This window comes from Mchenga conophoros, linkage group LG19, assembly GCF_057382185.1.
Source record: "Mchenga conophoros isolate Kocher_MC1m ecotype Shallow Benthic linkage group LG19, M_conophoros_male_GT1.1, whole genome shotgun sequence".
NCBI classification, from domain to species: domain Eukaryota; kingdom Metazoa; phylum Chordata; class Actinopteri; order Cichliformes; family Cichlidae; genus Mchenga; species Mchenga conophoros.
Genome location: NC_140544.1, coordinates 23529512 through 23548843, shown reverse-complemented (window position 1 = coordinate 23548843; position 19332 = coordinate 23529512). Strand labels below are relative to the sequence as shown.

The window sequence follows — 19332 nt, the reverse complement described above, 5'->3', positions numbered from 1 at the left end:
GTACATCAGGTGCGCGCAGACCTCACTGATCATTACTATAAAGAGCTGCAGGAGATGAAAACTCGTCATGCTCTGGACCTTGAGCAACTCAGAGCCAAACTTTCTGACAGACATCTGCAAGGTCCTTCACATACTTTTATTTTTATTCATTTATTTTCTGTGTGTGTTGCAAAATGAATCAACTTGAATATCTTTGTTGTAGAGCTCACCAGAGTCCATTTGGAGGCAGCAATACAAGTTGAGGTGAGAAGAAGGCTTAATAATATAGATAACAAAGAGATTACATTAATGAGATTACATTGTTTGGCCCAAAATCTGAATGTCTCTATTGTTATAATTAGGCTGAAGTGGAACACAGGATATGGTCTCACACTGAGGAGCTGCAAACAGCAACGACCATCATCTACACTCTGGAGAACAGAGTGGCTGCTCTCACCGAGCAGCATGATGCTGAGATCCAGAACATGCAGAAGGTATTTCTGTAATCCTTCATACTCAAAACTATCCTACACAGTAAAAACAGAAAACTGAGCAGCAGGTGGTGTAGTTGCATGAAAATACTGATTTCATAATACAGTGACAAGCTTCGGTTTAGTAACAGCTATTTAATGTTCCTTCAATATAATGCAGATGAAACAAGAGTTTGCTGAGCAGCTTGCCCGTCTTGAGGAAGCTCTTGAACTAGAGAGGAGTCGAGCACAGGAGAATATGAACAAGCTGAAAGAAGAGCTGCAGGAGAAGTATGAATCTGAGATCTCTGTCCTGAGGTCACACCATGATGAGATGGCAACGGAGCAGGCACGGCTTGAAAAAGCGCTTCATGAGGAGAAGGAGAAATTGAAGTCTCTTCAGGATGCACTGGAAAATGATGAGAGTAAGAATCTCTAGGACTCGTGTAATTTTTATTTATAGAAAATGTTGGTGAATTGCATCTTCTAGCCAGATCTCATGTTTTGAAAACTGTATACAGAATCTACCTTTTGGTTCTCCATGAGTTTTTAATTTCTGCCTTCTAGGCCAACAGGTTCTGTTGTTGAAACAGAAAGTGGAGGCCAATGACGCAGAGCTGCAAAAGACCAAAGACTGCATGTCTGTAGAATTCAAAGAGCTGCTTCATGAGCAGGTTGAGATGCAGCTGTGCCAGGCCAGAGAGAGGTGAGCTCAAGAGTGTTGATTGAAGCTAAAGTTGTATAATCCAGAGTGTATTAAATAGGTAATCATATTGATTGTGTATGATTTTTTTTTTTTTCTCAATTAATAATGATTATAATAAGTGAGAAATACCCTTTACAATGGTTTGAAGCTATATTTCAAGAAACTTTTTATTATATTGAGTATTTTTGGTCATAAAGGGAAAAATATAAACCTAGGGTTCTTCAGGAGCTGCCCAAAATTGTCACGTAATAAACTGAAAAATGTTTTTTTTTTTACCTGGTTGTAGCTTTTTAATAAGCTGCCTAAGGCGCTGCTTTTTGTAACCGTGCCAGTAATATAAATTGACCATTTGCACAGTACAACCAAGTGCTCCAGCGGCGCATGGTGGACTGATTTATTTATCTCCAGGCCACACATCACCAGCTGCTAATATCTCCTCCTTCCTAGCCTTGCTGCACTCAAGGGTGTTTCTGCTTCAAGTGATGCAACAAGTTTGTTTCCACCTTGAGCAGGAAGGGTTTTCTTGTTGTTTGTTGGATGTTGTTGAAATGACTCCCTTTTAGATACTAAACTGAATCTGAGGCTGACACATGACATGCCCAGGCTTGTCTCGGGTTATACAGGAGGGAACAAATGCATATGGTTGCTATAGCAATGATGTTGCAGCTGTATAGGTAAACTGTAATGAAATGGACACTCAAAAAAAATTACAATTTCTCTTGCTGTACTGCTGTGAGGGTCTGCACTGCAAACTCAGGCCACATGGTAGTAAATCAAAAACTGAAACATGGTATTGGAAATGTCTCAGTTACTCTTCAAACATGTTAGCTTCTTGGTTACTTTTTCATGTCTTTATTCAGGTTCCAAGAGGAAAAGGCAGCGGTAGAGCAGCGTTTAATCGAGAAATATGAAGTGTCTGTGGCAGAGCTGAAGGACAAATATGAAGCTGAGCTGGAACATGAGAGGGCAACGCTACTGAACACACACTCCAAAAAAATGGATGCACTCAATGCCAAACACAAAGCAGAGCTAGATTCACTCTGTGCCTCTCACAAAGATCAGCTTTCAGCTAAAACAGCAGAGCTTGAATGTAAGCATAATGCAGAGCGTGTTGCCTTGGAAGTATCCCTCAGTTCCAAACTAAAGGAAGACCTTGAATGTCTTGAAGAGACTAATCGTGCTAAGTTGGAGGCTTTGGAAGCTGAATTGACTCTTAAACACCAGGAGGAGAAAGATGAACTAGAAAAGAGGATGCTGAGTAACATGGATACGTTGGAGGCCACCTACCTGAAAGAAGTGCAAGTAAGGAGATGGAAGCCACAGACAGTTTCTCTGTTTGTTTGTGGATTTTAATGTCTTTGTCCTTTACAATTGCAGACACTACGTGATGAAATGGCTCAGCTTGAGGAGAAACATCGCGAAGATCTGATTTTCCTGAATTCAGAACATAAGCAGGTAATAGAGCGTCATACTGCAGAGCAGCTGTCCATCAGGGAAGAACTGAGGAAAGAACTGGCTCATGTGCACATGGAGAAGTTTAAAGCCATGGCAGCCGAGCTCAGCCATGTTCACAAAGTGAGTAATGAAGAGTAGGGATCGTGCCCCCCCGTCAAATAAAAATACCAAAAGTTTCTTTTACCAAAACAATAACTTCATGTTTTATTTTTACAGTCTCAACTGGCTGCTCAAAAAGAAGCCTTGGATACTGAACACTGCAAAGCCCTGGAAGCACTCAAGAACCAGGTACATGCACAGTCATCATGATAACTACATCATGTTTGTTTTTCCACTGTCTCAAAGCCAAATAGCTGAGTACCATCTCATTATTAGGCTGGTTTAATGTCACAACAATAAGTATATAATTGCAGATTTCCTTTCATTTTTAATGCAAATATCTCTGAAAAAGATGTGTAACTATGGCAAACAGATGGTCTCTGCTTAAACATGATATAATGGGATTGTTGGCAGTTATTCATAACTTGAAGCCATTAAAACTTTATGAAACTGATTTGTTAAAATCCAAAATAAAAGCATTGGAGCAAAGTTTGTTTGGCTGGATAATCAAATTTGATTTGTTTTCATCTGATTAACTTAGTCTTGTGCATTAAGTACCAGGAGACTCTAAATCGGACTTGATTTGCATCGGTTTCTTTTGCAGGTTTTAGAGCTTGAGCAGCAACACAGCACTGCTCTGCAGGAGCTCTCGCAAACCTACACTGCTGAAAAAGAGCAACTAACCAAACAGCACCAAGTCCAGCTGCAGGTGTGTGCGTCACAGTCTGTCATAAATCCTCTTGCTTTTTTTTTTTTTTTTTTTTTTTTTTTTTTAAAACCACGTGAACTAACATCCCGTTCTCTAAATTGCGGGTTGTTTTAACGGTGACCTGTTGGTTCTTGTCTCAGTGGCTCTAAAAGCCCATTAGTGAATGGACTACACTCAATTATTGTTGATCCTTCATAATGGTCTATTAGAGGCACAGAGTATTTATTTGGATTTTGTTTTCTCCGAAGCACTAAAAATTTGACCTTCTGACTAACTGAGTACTGCGGTATTAAATAAATACATGTGTCTGCTGTAGGAGCTGAAGGGAGTCTCGGCACGGGAACTAGAGGCATGTCGCAGGGAGCTTGAAGAGGAGTCGTCAAGGCAAAGACAGCACTTCCTAGAAGAGGTGGAGCTCCTCAAAGTCCAATCAGAAGAGCGGCTGCAGGACAGGATTAATCAACTGAAGGTAAGAGGAGGGGGAAAAAGAAAAAACTCCTTGGGATAGATGAAACAGTTAGGATTAGAAGTATCCTTTCAATTAAGATCTTTATTAATGCTGAACACCTTTGAGGTAGCCATGTTTCTCCATATAAGCAGTTTCTGTGAAAATACATTGATGTTCCCTATATTTGTTTCTTTATTTAACTCGTTTCAAACATTTATTATGGAATAGCTCCGGATTATTTGGAGCGCGTGTGTGATGCCATTGGCCTCTCTAAGCTTTAGCTGCACCAGTTCATTCCCAGGGATTTTTTTTTTTTCTGTTGGACTCTATCCCACTGAGGCCTCATCCAAACCCAGTTTTCTCATAATCCCTCCATCATATATGTACAAGTGTTCGTGTCCGTCTGTGCTCTGAATGTGTGTGCTGATGGGTCGTGCATGTGTTCGTGTTGCTGCCATCTGAACAGTGGCTAAATGGGATGGATCTAAGCTTTTTATCCCCTGATGCAGAAGGTTTTAAGGCTGAAGTTGTTGTTTTTTTGTTTTTTTTTTCCCCTTCCCCCCTCCAGACTTTTAGCATTTTACCATCTGAAATGTGCAAGCCAGTTGTCAGCTATAAGCCAGTCAGTCCAAAGATCTCTGGAATGAATGAACCTACTGTGTACTTCAGCTGTTGCTCTGCGTTTTTGAATTAATCTATACACATCACTGTTTTCTTTGAAGACGGAATTTGAAGAGCAGAAGGAGGCGGAGCTTGAAAACCTGAGGCGGAGCTTCACGTCTGAACAAGAGGAAAAAGAGCAGAGCTACACAGAGAAAATGAGTCAACTCACTGCCCAGCTGCAGCAACTAGATGCTGTGGTGGCCCAGGTACCAGTCATGCATACATACATATATGCATATAAATATATCTATGAAGTCTTAACTTGGATAGGTTGACAATGGCTGTTTTACTTAAGGGGGGGGAAGGCAAGACTAACTGGGCGAAGTGGACAGAAAAAATGTTGTATTTTTACTGAAGGACTGGAAAAGGTCCACAAGAGGACTGAGGAGATGCAATGATTTGGAAACTAAAGCAAAGAGTGAGGGATGGTTATACAGACTGTGGATCTGTGGGTTAGTTTCCTTATTCGCCATAGATCAGATGGTATCCTGTGGAAGATGAACATATTAATGAATAAAATCACCAATCTGGTGTTTTGTTTTTGTTTGCTTTTCAGATTAAGGTTAAAAGCATTAGTCGAATAATCGATTAGTAGATCAACAGAAAAACAGTTTTACTGCATTTGCTTTGGCTTTTTTGTTTCTGTTTTTTTTTTTTTTTTTTTTTTTTTTTTTGTTTGTTTGTTTGTTTGTTGTCCCTCCCCCGAAGTAAAGCAAGTATTTGATTTCATCCTGATCTTCAGAAAATGACTTTTTTCTCTCTCACATTTTTGTAACTTCATTTGGACAGTTACAAAAAGCAGTTACAATAATAATAATAATAAATCATGTCCTGGCACATAACTGTATTCAGTTATGTATTTGGGATTTATAATTTATCCTCACTGACTTTTTTTTTTTTTTTTTTTTTTTTTGATTGGTCTTGGTTATCTTCTAGGGTTGTAACAAGGAAGTTGCAATATTACCTGCATTAATATTTCCTAAAACCTGCAGTCCCGTTCTTGGATTTCACAAACTGATCGGTCTTATGACTGATTGGTGTTTGCATATATTTGTTTCCATGGCACCTGTCTAGCTTGACTCTTTGTAGTGAGATACTAACAGACGGCCACACTTGTGTCCCCCACGAGGTTAAAAAGGAGCGCTTAAGAGAGGTTGGGAGGGGGCTGTTGTCATGGCTACAGCATTGTTTTGGTGAGGCAGGTGACTGCATGAGATGCAGTTGTGGGAGGGAGCGGAGGGGAAAAGGGAGGGAAAACATGGTGAAAGCTGAGGGAGAGATCAGAGAGGCTGAGGAAGGAAGGGTAAGGACGCTTACAACAGATATGCAAGAAAACTCTTCCAGCTTTTGAGTGTTTGACGCCCTGAAGTTGGATTTTGTCACCGTACTGGGTTGGTACTTAACATCAGACACCTTTGATATTATATACTTTAAAATGAGGAGTATTTTTCTCTTCAGCCTTGTAAATGTCTTCTGTGTTATGCTTTTGGATCTGGATGTTTTTGTGGTTTTCCCATTTCCCTTGTTAAGACCCAGAGGCTTTAATCAGAGACTTGGATGGTGCAGAACCAGTGTTTCAGTCTTTTTATTATGTTTTGGGTTTAGAGGTCCTGCCATGCCCTTTTTTTTTTTTTCTCAGTCTGTTACTTCTGTCCTCTCTGGGTTTCAGCTGCACACAGGTTTTAAACAAGCCATGGCATAGGTGAGAAACTAAAGGTTGGTCACAAGTGTAAGGAGAATTAACAAGATATCTTTGTTCGTTTTAACAGCTGCGGGCAGAGGTCGGGTGCCTGCAGGGAGAGTTGGAAGGAAAACGTGCAGAAATGGAGACCATGGACACGCTCCTTCAACGAAGGGAGCGAGAGACACAGGAGGGAGGGAACCTTCTTAAGATGCTCACTGATGACTTGCAGACGGCTAAAGAGGAAAGGTGTGCATGTAGTTGTGTAGTTAATATTTATTATAATTATATCTTAAGCAGCAGCTCTGAGCTTTCGCAAATCCTGAATGTTCTCATTTCTGTGTACCTGTTAACCCAGATGCAAATTGCACCGTACAAATGAGAAGCTGAGGCAGGTGCTGATCGAGATGCTCCGCGGCATCGTGGCAACAGAAGAACTGATTGGACAAAAGATCAGTGCCCGAGCCAAAACGTCCGAGCAGGCGACTCGCCAAAGGAGCTCAAGCGTGAACAAAGAGGCACAAGAATCAGGTCTGACTGATGTATTCTATAAATTTACAATGAATGCTAGGATTTTTTTTGTTTGTTGGGGATTAACTGAAAATTGTTTTATTTCTAAATGAACCAAGGATGACTCTTAGTGTAATTCATGTGAGAATTGGTTAAAAACACTTAATTTGCTCTTTTGTAGGTATTTCAGTTGCAGACTTGTCTTCAGAGGAATTGGAGCTCACTCAGCTGCTCTGTGAGAGTCTCCTGGTTTCAGATGGTGAGATCAATCCTGGTGGAGAAGAAGCAGCTCTAAGTGCTTGCAGCAGACTTCGACATACAGTGGACACACTGCTAGAGCTGCTCAACCAAGCCAATACGCAGGTAAAGGAAGTAGAGATGCTCTTCATTCCACATAGGGTTTTTTTTTGTTTGTTTTTTTCCTGTTTTACAGCCTTGCAAGGTGTCTGATCATTTTATGCTGGTCATTTCTCCAGCTGGAGCAGACTCACAGTGTTCATCTTTCTCTGGAGGAAAAGTTTTCTCAAGGCAGAGAAGACTCTGCACAACTCCTTGAACAGCACAAGCGTCTAATGGAGCAGCTTGATCAGGAGGCCAAGCTTAAAAGTCAGCTTCAGGTGGAGCTTCACAAAGCAGAAGGTGAGCACTATGTCTTTGTTTGGCATACTGCTGCTGTCTTCTGATTATGCTGCACATTTAGCACTTGCACCACAGTTTAACAGCTCTGCCGTTTGTAACGCTCAGTCGTGTTTGAGGTCGTTCCCTTTTTAAATAAACTTGTACCATTTGCATGATTTCTTCAGGTCTTCTTGAAGGCTACATGGCTGAAAAAGCAGCCCTAGAGGAGTCTCTACAGCAGAAGGAGACTCAAGAGGAGAGTCTTGTGGAGGAGCTAGAGGACCTGAAGGTGAAGCTACACCAGATGGAGGGTCTTACCGCAGAGCTGGACACTCTCAGAGTGAAGCATCATGAGCTGACTGAGGAGCATGCCATCCTCCTGCGACACAAGGAGCATCTCTCTGCTGGACTTGGGGAGAGAGAGAAAGGTTAGTGGAGGGGAGTACAAAAACATGAAATCATTTGTCTGCATAAAATGCTACATGACCTCTTTAGCGAGTTTGACTGTGCGCTTATATAATGTCTGTGCTCAGACGTGTCTTCTCTCCGTAGGCCATTGGCTCAATTTAGATCCTGACGCAGGTTTGTGGGTCAGAGTGGAGTATTAGTGTGTGAGAAGGGAGTGGGGATGAATATGCAGTATATTTGCAGTGCTGTGAGGTTGCTTTTTGTAATATTGCAATTACCAATAGCGTGTGGCAAAGCATCTTGGAGTGCTGTCATTTGCTGTTCTATTTCTTAAGGCAGATTATGCTGAATTGTCAGTATTTAACCTCACTCATATTCTGCCTCTGCTTTTTTTTTTTTTTTTTTTTTTTTAATTCATCTGAATTTAACTGAATGAAAACAATTTTACTGACTTTAATTCCTCTTTTAATTTTTCAAGCTTTGTTGGCAGAGACTGATCGTTTGTCCCAAGATAGGCTGGACTTGCAGCGGCAGGCAGAGAAGGACCACCGCTCTCTGTCCCTTCGTCTCCGGACTCTGGAGAGGGAGCTCGAGGAGCAGGAAACCAGAGGCCTGGAGACGGAGCTGCACCACAAGACCCACACTGAAGACCTCAACCAGCGTGTCCAAGCACTGGAGAAGCAGCTTAAACATGACAGGCAGTTTATCGAGGTGAGGCTTGACAAATTAAACTGGTGTGTAATCTTTGGGTTTGTTTGCATTTGGATATCATGGATTCTTTCTTGATTGTTTTTCCAAGGTTATTAAAGTGTCATAGACTATTTTCCAAGTTGGTGCTTAATGCAGCGGACAGGCTTTCACTGAATTTGTTGCCTTCCATAATAGGAGCAGGCTGTGGAACGTGAACACGAGCGGGATGAGTTCCAGCAGGAGATCCGCAGGCTTGAGGCCCAGCTCAGACAGACTCCTAGTGTGGATAATAAAGGATACCAGGTGAGGCACTTAACTGTGTGTGTCTGTAAATATTACAGCTTTTCTCAGCCTGTGATGTGGTCACAAAGCATTTCTTAAACTCAAAACAGAAGTACCTTAACAGCAGCTTTTGTTCTTCTTTTCTTTTTCCTTCAAACATTGTCTTATCAGATCTACTGCTATCCTGTAATTCAGCCTAAATTTCAAATTCATTACCACAGGCATAGTCTCAGTTAAAACTCTCGTGTTTGGATCAATGGCTTTGTTGGCTTCAACAACAGATGTCTTTTTTTGTGTGCAATGTTTTGTGATTTAAACACAGGTTAAAGTATTTCAATGCTCTGATTTATATCTACCCATAAATACTGAAGCACGATGTATTTAACCAGAATTTGTTAAACAAAATGTTTCTGTTTCTAGTGTGTCGCAGTTGTAGTGTTTGTTTGGTGTGATTACTGTTTGCAAGTCAGCTGTGGAGTACATAGTGTTACTGGTGTTGAAGTGATGAATGTGGTGTTTGCCAATGAGCCTGACTATTACCATGTGTTTATCCCTGTGCTGAATGGATTGCTGTAGTTTGAGGACTTGGTTCTGCAGGTATGAAATCTAACTGTAGCATGCTTGTCTTAGCTCTCTGTCGTGCATGGTGTGTGTGTGTGGTTTGCATCATCTTTTTTGTAGTGCTTATGTACTGGTTATAGGTTCTGCATTCATTAGTATTCAGTAGTCCATTTGCTAATATTCATTTGCATCTTTTTCATACGTCATCTGTCTTTCATCTTCATGTTGCTGCTCTCTGAAATGGCTTAAATTCAGTGTCCCAACCAGTGGCTGCAGATCTGGATTGGCTGTGTTTATGTTTTGTTTGTTTGTTTTTTTGTTTGCATCTTATCGTGTAAGCGTTTTGTTCTTTGGCTTGTTTGTTTTTGTTTGTTTTAAATTTGCAGTTTTCCATCTTAAAACCCTGAAACTGAATCAATCTTTCTGCCTCTGCAGGTTGAGAGCTTGCAAGGTGTTATCAAAGATAAGACCGAGGACTATTCTTCTTTGCTTGGAACCTGTCAGCAAGCCCAGTGCGATCTTGCAGAACGCAATGAGGAGATAGACAAGCTGGCCGGTCGAATCAGAGAGTTGGAGCAAGCGCTGCTTAACAGTGTAGAGAGTAACAGATGCGTCGGTCAACTGGAACAAGAACTTCAAAAAGCGAAGCTGAGAGAGCAGGAGCTTACACAAGTAAGGGCAAAGTGCACACTTTGAGTTCAGGTGAAGTGTTGGTGTGCATCCTCTCTCAAGAGTTAGCTGATGTTCTCGCTCTCTTTGTCAGGATAAACAGGCACTAGAGCAGCAGCAGCTGTCCAGCAGGCTTCAGATCTCAGCCCTGCAGTCCAAATTGGATGAGACGAGACACTGTTACCATGACAACATGCGTGACCCCACCCAGGAGCTTAAGGATGCCCTAGACACTGCTCAACAGAGTCTACAGAGCAAAGAGCAGGAGGTCTGTTAGGTTTTATGTAACGCTAGTTTTTAGTAGCTAAGAAGATTTGAGCAGATGTGTGGTGGCGGTTGTTGTTTGACACGTTTTGCTGTGCTGCCACCTTTTGGTTGGAAAAATGTTTGTGATGTCTTAGTCAATCTTTTAAAGCCATAAGTCTGATTAGTTATCAGCAAATGCAGAACTTGAAAATTGTATTTTGGTTTTGATTTAAATAGTTACGTTGCATTTCTTAGGTTGAGGTTCTGCTTGGCCAGCTGGAGACCGTGCAGAGAGACTTGAATATAAAGGAAGCTGAAGTAAAACACCTCACACTACAGCTGGAACTGCTGACTAATTCCAATGCAGCACATGTTAATGAGCTCCAAGAGCAAATTACTGCCCTGAAGGTAAGAAGTGGGATGTGTTTCTCAGATGACTAAACAATGTAACGGACCTAAAATATGTTACACTATACAGTTCAATACAATTCAATAAGTTGCGTTGGTCCAACATTTGTACTTTCATGTAAAACCATGACTGCAGCAAAGAATACTTGTGCCATAATTATATTGTCATCTCAGCTTTTGAAGACTTGGTTTTTTTTGTGAGTCTCCTCCCTTCCTGCGGTTACTTTACTGTAGCCTTAGCTTACTTGCACACTTCATGGCTGATAAAAGTAAGATGATTACTTGTTGCATTTACTTTTCTGTTGCTACATCAACTTCTATCAAGCCTGCTACGTCAGACTGCTACACCCAAACAAAGCCTGACTGAAATTTTTTTTTTTTTAATTATTATTATTATTTTTTAAATGTGACTGAGTGAAGCAGTGCAGATGGGAAGACTGTTTTATCTGCTGCTCTGAGCTAGCCCTGTACCGTGAATCATAGGTTTTTACAGTTTAAAACGCATCAATAACATTTTTTTTATTTTTTTAAATATCAGTTTTTCTGGTTTTGCAGCAGATTTATTTTTTCTCTATTTAATATTTCCTCAGTTACACTCATTATGGTTACTTGAAAAACAGTTGAATCTGAGGATAACTGATAATGCACCACCAATTCCAGGAAAATGTGTCTGCCCTGACGATACTTAAGGAGGAAAAGGAGCAACTTTGCAAAGAAGATGAAATGGATGAAGAGACGCTCCCTTCAGCACTTCTTCAGGAGAAAAACCACGAGATCGACCACCTCAACAGTGAACTCCAAAGACTGGAACAGGAACTTGAGAATACCAGCGATAACAAGGTCAGTGTAAACGCTAACTAAATATTTGAGTGCACATACCTGGTGAGGCCATGATTTATTTTTAATGGAATCGTTTTGATTGTTTTTTTTGATAAAAGGTTCTGGAAGCTGAGCTTGAAGATCTGCGCTCACAGGTGGAACATCTTAAATCTGAAATCACAAGAGTGCGCCAAGACAAACAGGAAGAAGAGGAGCGCCTTCACGAGGTAATCAGTACGCTGCAAGCAGAACTCGCCACCCTGGGACCCAACCTGCATGAAGTCAGTGACTCTCAGGACGGTGACAGCATCAATCCTTCACCCGCCCCCAGCCCCGAACCTCAAAACGATACCATCCAAGAACAAGAGAAGAAAGCGGGGCCGAACAGCCTAAAGCATGAACTCAGCCTGACTCATTCTACCGCCTCCCGATCTCTTCGTTCTCGTATCAAGGCCCTTCAGAGTCAACTCGAGACTGCAGTGGCAGAGAAAGAGGGACTGGAACGGTTACTGCTCACCCAGGAGGAAGAGTACAGAGGGCACGGGGAAGAATTTGGAAAGAGGCTAAAAGCTGAGAGAGAAAAGTCAGATGAAATCCAAAGTCTCCTCTCCCTGAAGGAAACTGAGCTGGAAGAGGTCACAGCCCAGCTAGAAGAGGAGAGGGAGAAGAGGAAGCTATCAGAGGAGGAGCGGAACGGCTGGAAAGTTCAAGCAGAAGAGGCGGGTACCCTGCAGGAGGAAAAAGCCCGCCTCAGCTCTCAGGTTTTGGAACTCCAGACTAATGAAGAGGAGAGGGTGCGAGAGATCAAAACTCTAAAAACAAAGGAGACGGAGATGGAAATGGAAATGGGCATCCTCAGAGAAAGCAGTCTCACTCTTGAGAGACAAGTCCAGGAGCTACGAGCAGAGGTGGTCGATATGGAGGAACAGGTGGCTCAGGAAAGGGCAAGAATTAAAACCCTGGAGACTGTGAAGGGGGAGCTTTCTGCTGAACGTGAGGCACTGAGGAGGAGAGAGGGCCAGCTCCAAGAGGAAATTGAAAAGCTACAACAGGAAGTGACTTCACTGAGAGCCCTCATCCAGGACCTGACAGTTAAGCTAAACGAAAACGAAACCAGTCAAGAAGAGGCTCAAAAGGAAGTGCTAGTAGGTGTTGGTTTAGTTTTAAAGAACAAACCTTATTATTGGCTCATTCACTTTGAACACAGCTATCTGTCATCAGTGATGGTCTAATTTGCGGATACGTCGGCCATATTTCTGTCTCCCATAAACCTTTACTGTCTTTGTGTGTATGTACAATTGGAAGGTTGGTGGTTCGATCCCTGGCTGCTCTAGTCTGACACATTCATTGGAGTATGAACATGTGTGACTGTTGGATTAAAAGCATTTCAGCATAGGAAAAAAGTGCTTGTATGAATGGGTGAATGAGACACGTTTGTATAAACCGCTTTGAGTGCTGCAGGAGAGTAGAAAAGTGCTATACAAGAATCGCTCAATTTATCATTCAATCTGTAATAACCATATAATATTAAAATGTTTTAACTGTTTGAGTATTTCATTAAACAGAGCAGTAAAACATGCTCTAATCTTCAGTTTTTAAAATTGTAATAGTTTCACTGAACAAATCTGTTTATTGTCACTCAAAAGAGTTATTTTTCAAAAATGTCAGTTGTCCAGCAACCTCTTTAAAATTAAACAAGCCTCAGTACGAAACAGGAAATATTTTGCTGCTGCTTTTCTTTTTCTTTCCCCTCCGAAGCATACAGCTGTGCCGCAAGACCACATCTGGTTATAATTAGGGGCGTTGCTGTTGTGACGTGGCGCAGCACTGAGAGATAGCAAAATCTTGACCCGCACAGAGGAAGTGACATTAAAAAGAGGAAGCAGGAAGAAAATCTTTGGTAGCACTGGCTTTTAAAGCTGTGTTGCACTTTATTTTTCGTGTTTTGTTCTAACTTGGCAGGATGTGGTAAGAAAAGAGAGCATGACTTATTTAATGCACTGGTTACTTTGTAGCATGTCTCTGCATTTTATCGGAGCTTGTTGTTTTTGTTTTTTACTAGTTCACAGCTGCTTTTGGCAAATTTCTCTCTTCATGTTACATTGATGTAGTTGTTTGTAATGCGAGTGAAAGATTACAGCTTATGCAACAGATGCATACACTGACTATACTCAGTAAAATGCTGTTATATTTGAAAGTGTTTAAATCTGGTTATATAAGGTTTGTGTATGTTTTCTTTTTTTGGGGGGGGGGGCTAAAGGAAAAGGGGTGTGATATGACACTTAATGTTTCTGTGGATGTCTTTCTTCCACTTCAGACCCATGCTGAGGAGACCTTGGCTAAAGCAGACACTGCCTTGAGACAAAAGGAGGTTGAGCTGTCCAAGCTCAAGGAAGAACATCAGGCTCTGAGGACAGAGCTGACTGCACTGAGACAGGGTCTGAGTACCAGTACAGAAAGGGCTGAAAAACTGCATGAGGAAGTTCAGGTGGGAATCGGAGTGGACCACACATTATCAGATAAGATGTATAGTGGTTTTAATGTGGTGGTCTGAGTGCTTGAAGCTTGACTGCTGCGTTTTAATGTCACAATTTCTCTGGCAGACCAAAGATCGTGCTCTCATTGACCTTGAAGCAGACAACCAACAACTGAAGGCAGAACTTCAAAGCGTTCAGGAGGACTTGGCTGCACAGGAGGAGGAATTGGCCTATCAGCAGAGAGAGCTGCAGCAGCTCCGACAGCAGGGCCAACAGGACACACTTCAGGGATACCCACATAAGGGTGAGCACTAAATAAGTCTTTGCACTGATTGTGTGAGGGTAAATATTGATTTATGATTATGTGCAAGCCTATAAAAAGCAATGACAATGGAAATCTATTTGACCTAGCCTTTTATGTTTACAAGGAACAGTGGAATTTGGGTTTTAAAATAAGAAATGCAAACTTTGTTTAAAACATGATTTATAGAGCCCCCTGAACGTTTTAACAGAAACATGTTCTCATACTGATCTTTTTTTCTTTTCTTTCGCTGTCAGATATTTCTGTCGGAGCTTTCGAGGACATTGTGTCTCACCACGAAGACTCTCTGAGCTCTCCGGAGGTTTTAAGAAGACTCGAGTGCTCTGAGGACCGAATCCTTGAACGTTTCCACACCTCTGAGCTCAGTGGCTTGAATAACACAGGCCTGGACCTCCCCCAGGTCAAACCCTCTCCCAGGGTTGTAATGGAGCCTCCTTCACACTCCAGGACGATCACCCCAGACCCAGCTACACAGAGTTCCCACTCGCCACGCTCTGTGTCAGTGTCTGAGAACTACTCCATCCTCGATTCACTGGATGCCGATAAAGTATGTAGTTCGAGCTCAGATATGCAAACCATGTGTTCATTTCTTTTGGTTTCAGTTCTCACTCAGATTATTATGTTTTCTTGTTCACAGGTACGTGAATTGGAAGGACTTGACCTAACGACTCCTTCCTCACCACTTGGCTCCACCTCTTCCTTGTCGGCACCTGAATGGGCCAGTGACGGATATGGCAGCAGTGAGTATTTCCACACCTGTGACTTGTGAGGATTTTGAGTCACTTTTATATCTGGATATTCTGCATAAAGGCAGCTGAACGTCGCTGTTCTCCTCTTATTCAGATGTGAGTTCAGAACTGGGTGCTAGGCTGAGACTGGAGTTGGAGCAGACTGAGAGACTGGATGCTCAGTTTATTGAGTACCTCCGCTGTAGAGGAGTTGACCCCACCGCTAACACGGACAGTGCTGCGGGCAGTATGAGCTACAGTGATGATCTGTTGTCACCTGAGCTTCAGGTAGGCTTCACACACATTTGATAAACATGTTAAACTAACAAAAAGCCAGATTTTTCTTCACTTCACTTTCTTCACGCAGGGACTGTTGAAGAAAGTTTATCAAGAAAGCTGCAGAATTCTGACCTTGTCTCAGCGTCGTGTCAATCCATCAGCACAGTCTCATGTGTTGGACTTAAAAGCCTGCTCACTGAGTCTGTCGCAGCATCATGCTGAAGATGGCTCTGCTGTACTGCACCACCAAGATAAATCATCTAATCCTCCCATGAGCTGGCAGCAGGAGAAGAGGGCATTGCAGGAGACTGTGATTGCACTCAGAGAGCTGCTCTGTCGAATGGCACAAAGACACTCCCAAGTGAGTTTCAAGCGCTGGTTCAAAATTTCTTCTATTTAAAGGATAATTTGTTTTAAATCGGTTATTGGCATGAAGATATTATTTTTCATTCAGGTGTAAGATGAGTTTAACTTAACATGGTGCATTAACTTACCTTGTATCTGTATAAATCCTTTTTTTTTTTTTTTTTTTTTTTTTCACCATCTTTCTCAGACTGATGACAGAGTTGACAGTAACTGGCACAGAGATCAATTGCAGACTGAACGACGGGATGAATCCCAACTGAGGGCAGAGCTGGAGGAGAGCCAGAAACAACTCAAATGTGCACATGACGCTCAGCAAGAGCAGAAGAACAAAACGATGTCGCTCAGGTATGTATTACCTGCTCAGAATACAGGCACTTAAACAGGCCTCCCCTGTGAATCAGCATTTTGCATATCAGATGGGTTTCAACTTCATTGTTGAGGCATGTTAAAGGGCCCCTTTCCTAAACTTTTTTTTTTTAATGTTTTAGTCTAAATGTAACTATGGTAAAGTTGGAAATGACCAATTTTCTTCAGGCTGACGATAGAAGAGGCTGAGGAAGCTTTGAGGAGAGAGCAGGCCAGAGTGTGTGAGCTTCAACAAGAACTGGAGCAGGAGAGGGCTCTAAGTCTGCGTAAAGGAAGGGAGGAGGAGGAAAGGAGAGAGGTAAGAGAGCACTAAAAATGGACACTACTAAAATTTTCTATTCGTACAGAAAACTTCAGTTCGCTACATTTGTAACATCACTACCCAATGTTTGTGTTTTTATGCAATGTACTCTGTCTAGAATGTACAGGTGTCTTCTGAGAAGCTGAGGTCAGAGGTCATGTCTCTAAAGGGGCAGGTGGAGCAGGAAAGGGTGGCCTGTAGCAACCTGAGACAAGAACTTCAGATTGAACAGTCCCGCTGTTTGCTGCTAGAGAAACGCCTGGAGGACACTCAGAAGGAGCTAGAAGATGAACGCAAACGTTCTTCCCAGCAACAAGAGCTCAGCTTGCAAGAAAAGACTCGTCAGGAGCTCCTGCTGACTGAAGCAGAAACTCGCTTGACTGAAATTCACTCGAAGCTTGCAGATTCTCACAGGAAGCTTGATGAAGAGCAAGACCGCTGCTCCAGGCAGGTGGATGAGCTCAGCCGTAGACATGATGCCGACGCTGCAAGAGACAGGAAGTTCATCTCGGACTTGCGCTCCCAGCTAGAGCAAGAGCGAAGGCAAGGGGAGGAGTTGGCAGCTGTGGCGGACAGACTGAGGGCAGAGTTACTACAGAGCAGGAGGCGATGGGAAGAAGAGGACAGAACGAGGAGGGAGGAGCTTCAGAAGGAGCAGGAAGCAGCCACCCGAAATCGTATCACAATTGAGACTCTGAAGGAGCAGAAACAGGAAGCAAACCAGGCTTTAGAGGTGGAGCGAGAGCAGTCCAGGCGCCAAGGGGTGGAACTCGCAGAGCTGAAGGAGAGACTCCGAGTGCTGAAGGACAAAGAGAGGGAGAGGGAGGAGCAGTGGGAAAGGGAAAAGAGGAAGGAGATGCAAGAGCAGATGGAAAGAGAGAGGCGACAGGAGAGGATCAACAGCAAACTGGTAAGATGCATCAGCCCAAATCTTCTCTAGTGTACTCACTGCCTATGCAAATCCATACAGACACATCATTGTGAACATTTCTGACTTTAGTGTGAGTTGGAGTTGTTGAGGCAGCAGGACCAGCAGCGTATGCAGGAGCTGCAGCGCACTCTGGCAGAGCTGGAAAGAGACGAGAGAGAGATGGCTGCTCAGCGCCTGTCTGGACAAACAGCGGGACAACAACGCGAAGCTGAACCTTTCCAGCACCCCCACACCAACCTCCATACTGATGGTGGCCAGGCAGGAGTGTTAAAGCAGCACCAGCAGGTATTCAAGTGCTTTAATCCCTATGAGGAATCCAAACTATTGTGACAAAGTTTTTCATTAGGATTACATTTTAGCACATGTAATCATTGCTAAATGAACTTTTTCTCACCTTAGACGCCGTCCAAGTCGTCTTCCAACCTGTTGGAGACGTTACTGAAGGAGAACTCTGAGTTGACAGAGCGTGTGACATCACTGAGCCAGGAGAGGGCCACTCTCAAACACAAACTCACCTGCCTGGAGCGACAACTGCGCCGCACAGAGAATGAGCTCGCCAAGGTCACCGCGGAAACCGAAAATAGGCCTGTCTACGACATATCCAGCCAGAGCAAGGTCAGTAGGCAGCACATCAGGATAAATTAGGGGTGTAATAACCATTTTTGCAACAGCTTTTCAAGAACAGATATTGACTCCAAAGGACCTAATTGCCATTTCTGGCTTCGCTGTACGCTGTTGGTTGTATAGGGATGAAATGTTGACAGCGTTTGCTTGATTTGCAGCTTCAGCGTTACTATGAGCGCTACCTGCGAGCTGAGAGCTTCAGGAAAGCTCTGGTGTACCAGAAGCGTTACTTGCTGCTGCTGATAGGAGGATTCCAGGAGTGTGAACAAGCCACGCTGTGTCTTATCGCTCACATGGGAGCTCGACCCTCACCCCCAGTCTCCTCCAAGCGTAGACCCCTCGGACGATTTAGGGCTGCAGTGCAAGTCATAATTGCGGTCTCAAGGTAAGAAATGTATCATCATATACATATTAGTTGTATTCCCTAGAAGGCAGAGATTATTAGTTAATTCCATGCACTTTTTCAGAATGAGGTTCCTGACGAGGAAATGGCAGAAAGCAATCCGAAGATTATCAACTGGGGTTGTCAATGGGCATGCTCCAGGTCAGCTCTGTCTACATAGTTTAGACTTAAGTGTATTATCCAAGTGAGTATGAGTGCATAGGTAATTTAATTTTATTGTTCCTGGCAGGGCCTAAAGCTGAAGTTTTAAGGCAGCAGCAGCCAAGATCAAATTCTGACCCGACGCAGATCCGAGACAGCAGCGCCATCTACATAGACACTCTGTCAGCGCTCGTCCCACCCAGCAAATCGCCCTTCAGGCTGCGCCACAGGTTTGGCCTCGCTTAGCAGATTTTATTAGAAACTGATATGATTCAATTAGTTTTTAGGTTTTTTTTCGTCTTCTTAAATACGCTTTCTACACTCTTCAGGTCACACTCCAGTACCCCTTTGGCCTCTGTACAATCAGGTGGAACAGCTCAGGATCCAGAACAATCCCTGACAGAATATATCCGTCATCTAGAGAAAGTCCAGCAGCGGTTGGTGGGAGCCAAGCAAGGTGAGTAGCATTTAGAATACGAAAGAGGGGAGGGGGGGGGTTATAAGGTATTCACTGCGAACACAGGGTGTATCCCTAATGGTAAGTTCATTGGTTTACAGGTGGGAACACTGTTGCTGTATGTCTGCTTGGCCATAGCAAACCATGACAGATTGAGCAGTGCACAGGCTTGAGAGAAAACACTGTGGTGATGGTCTTCAAACAGCTCAACACTGACAGCATTGGGTTTGCCTTATTGAGCACAATTTAAGGGGTTCTGAACACTTAATTTATTTGAATATCAAACTGGAAGATGTTTCAGGGCACTGGGATATAGCACTTGTACCAGCATCAGACTACACAATAGTAGCCTAGGTATTGGCCCAAGTGTACTTTCAGTCCACTCTAAAGAACACAAGATAATACTTGTAAACATGGAAAAGGGAGGAAAGAGTCACACAATCATCTCTCTTGGAAGTGCCCTAAACCAAATTAACCAACCAGCCACGAGACGGCTTTACTGACAAGTGACTAAAT

The 19332-nt window shown here is 42.9% G+C and overlaps 1 protein-coding gene across 5 annotated transcripts in view; it reads left to right on the top strand.

Annotated features, from left to right (window-relative positions):
- The window catches only part of pcnt (pericentrin), a 33961-nt gene that overhangs the window by 12524 nt on the left and 2105 nt on the right, over positions 1 to 19332 (top strand). For 3 of the 5 annotated variants that reach the window (XM_085258364.1, XM_085258362.1, XM_085258366.1), the window contains 39 exons: positions 10 to 121; positions 203 to 243; positions 342 to 473; positions 631 to 874; positions 1017 to 1155; positions 2016 to 2457; positions 2533 to 2730; positions 2827 to 2898; positions 3314 to 3418; positions 3735 to 3887; positions 4589 to 4735; positions 6299 to 6459; positions 6569 to 6741; positions 6902 to 7083; positions 7197 to 7359; positions 7524 to 7766; positions 8225 to 8457; positions 8632 to 8739; positions 9295 to 9315; positions 9715 to 9951; positions 10043 to 10216; positions 10450 to 10602; positions 11263 to 11442; positions 11541 to 12566; positions 13739 to 13909; positions 14025 to 14202; positions 14457 to 14767; positions 14858 to 14960; positions 15064 to 15236; positions 15316 to 15588; positions 15781 to 15938; positions 16128 to 16257; positions 16379 to 17170; positions 17261 to 17476; positions 17591 to 17806; positions 17974 to 18200; positions 18283 to 18359; positions 18448 to 18589; positions 18689 to 18816. In XM_085258364.1, coding sequence (XP_085114490.1) covers positions 10 to 121; positions 203 to 243; positions 342 to 473; positions 631 to 874; positions 1017 to 1155; positions 2016 to 2457; positions 2533 to 2730; positions 2827 to 2898; positions 3314 to 3418; positions 3735 to 3887; positions 4589 to 4735; positions 6299 to 6459; positions 6569 to 6741; positions 6902 to 7083; positions 7197 to 7359; positions 7524 to 7766; positions 8225 to 8457; positions 8632 to 8739; positions 9295 to 9315; positions 9715 to 9951; positions 10043 to 10216; positions 10450 to 10602; positions 11263 to 11442; positions 11541 to 12566; positions 13739 to 13909; positions 14025 to 14202; positions 14457 to 14767; positions 14858 to 14960; positions 15064 to 15236; positions 15316 to 15588; positions 15781 to 15938; positions 16128 to 16257; positions 16379 to 17170; positions 17261 to 17476; positions 17591 to 17806; positions 17974 to 18200; positions 18283 to 18359; positions 18448 to 18589; positions 18689 to 18816 — 8134 coding nt within the window. Of the gene's footprint in view, positions 1 to 9; positions 122 to 202; positions 244 to 341; positions 474 to 630; positions 875 to 1016; positions 1156 to 2015; positions 2458 to 2532; positions 2731 to 2826; positions 2899 to 3313; positions 3419 to 3734; positions 3888 to 4588; positions 4736 to 6298; positions 6460 to 6568; positions 6742 to 6901; positions 7084 to 7196; positions 7360 to 7523; positions 7767 to 7890; positions 7921 to 8224; positions 8458 to 8631; positions 8740 to 9294; positions 9316 to 9714; positions 9952 to 10042; positions 10217 to 10449; positions 10603 to 11262; positions 11443 to 11540; positions 12567 to 13738; positions 13910 to 14024; positions 14203 to 14456; positions 14768 to 14857; positions 14961 to 15063; positions 15237 to 15315; positions 15589 to 15780; positions 15939 to 16127; positions 16258 to 16378; positions 17171 to 17260; positions 17477 to 17590; positions 17807 to 17973; positions 18201 to 18282; positions 18360 to 18447; positions 18590 to 18688; positions 18817 to 19332 lie in introns of all 5 variants that reach the window. The other 2 variants (XM_085258367.1, XM_085258363.1) reach the window with 2 other exon arrangements.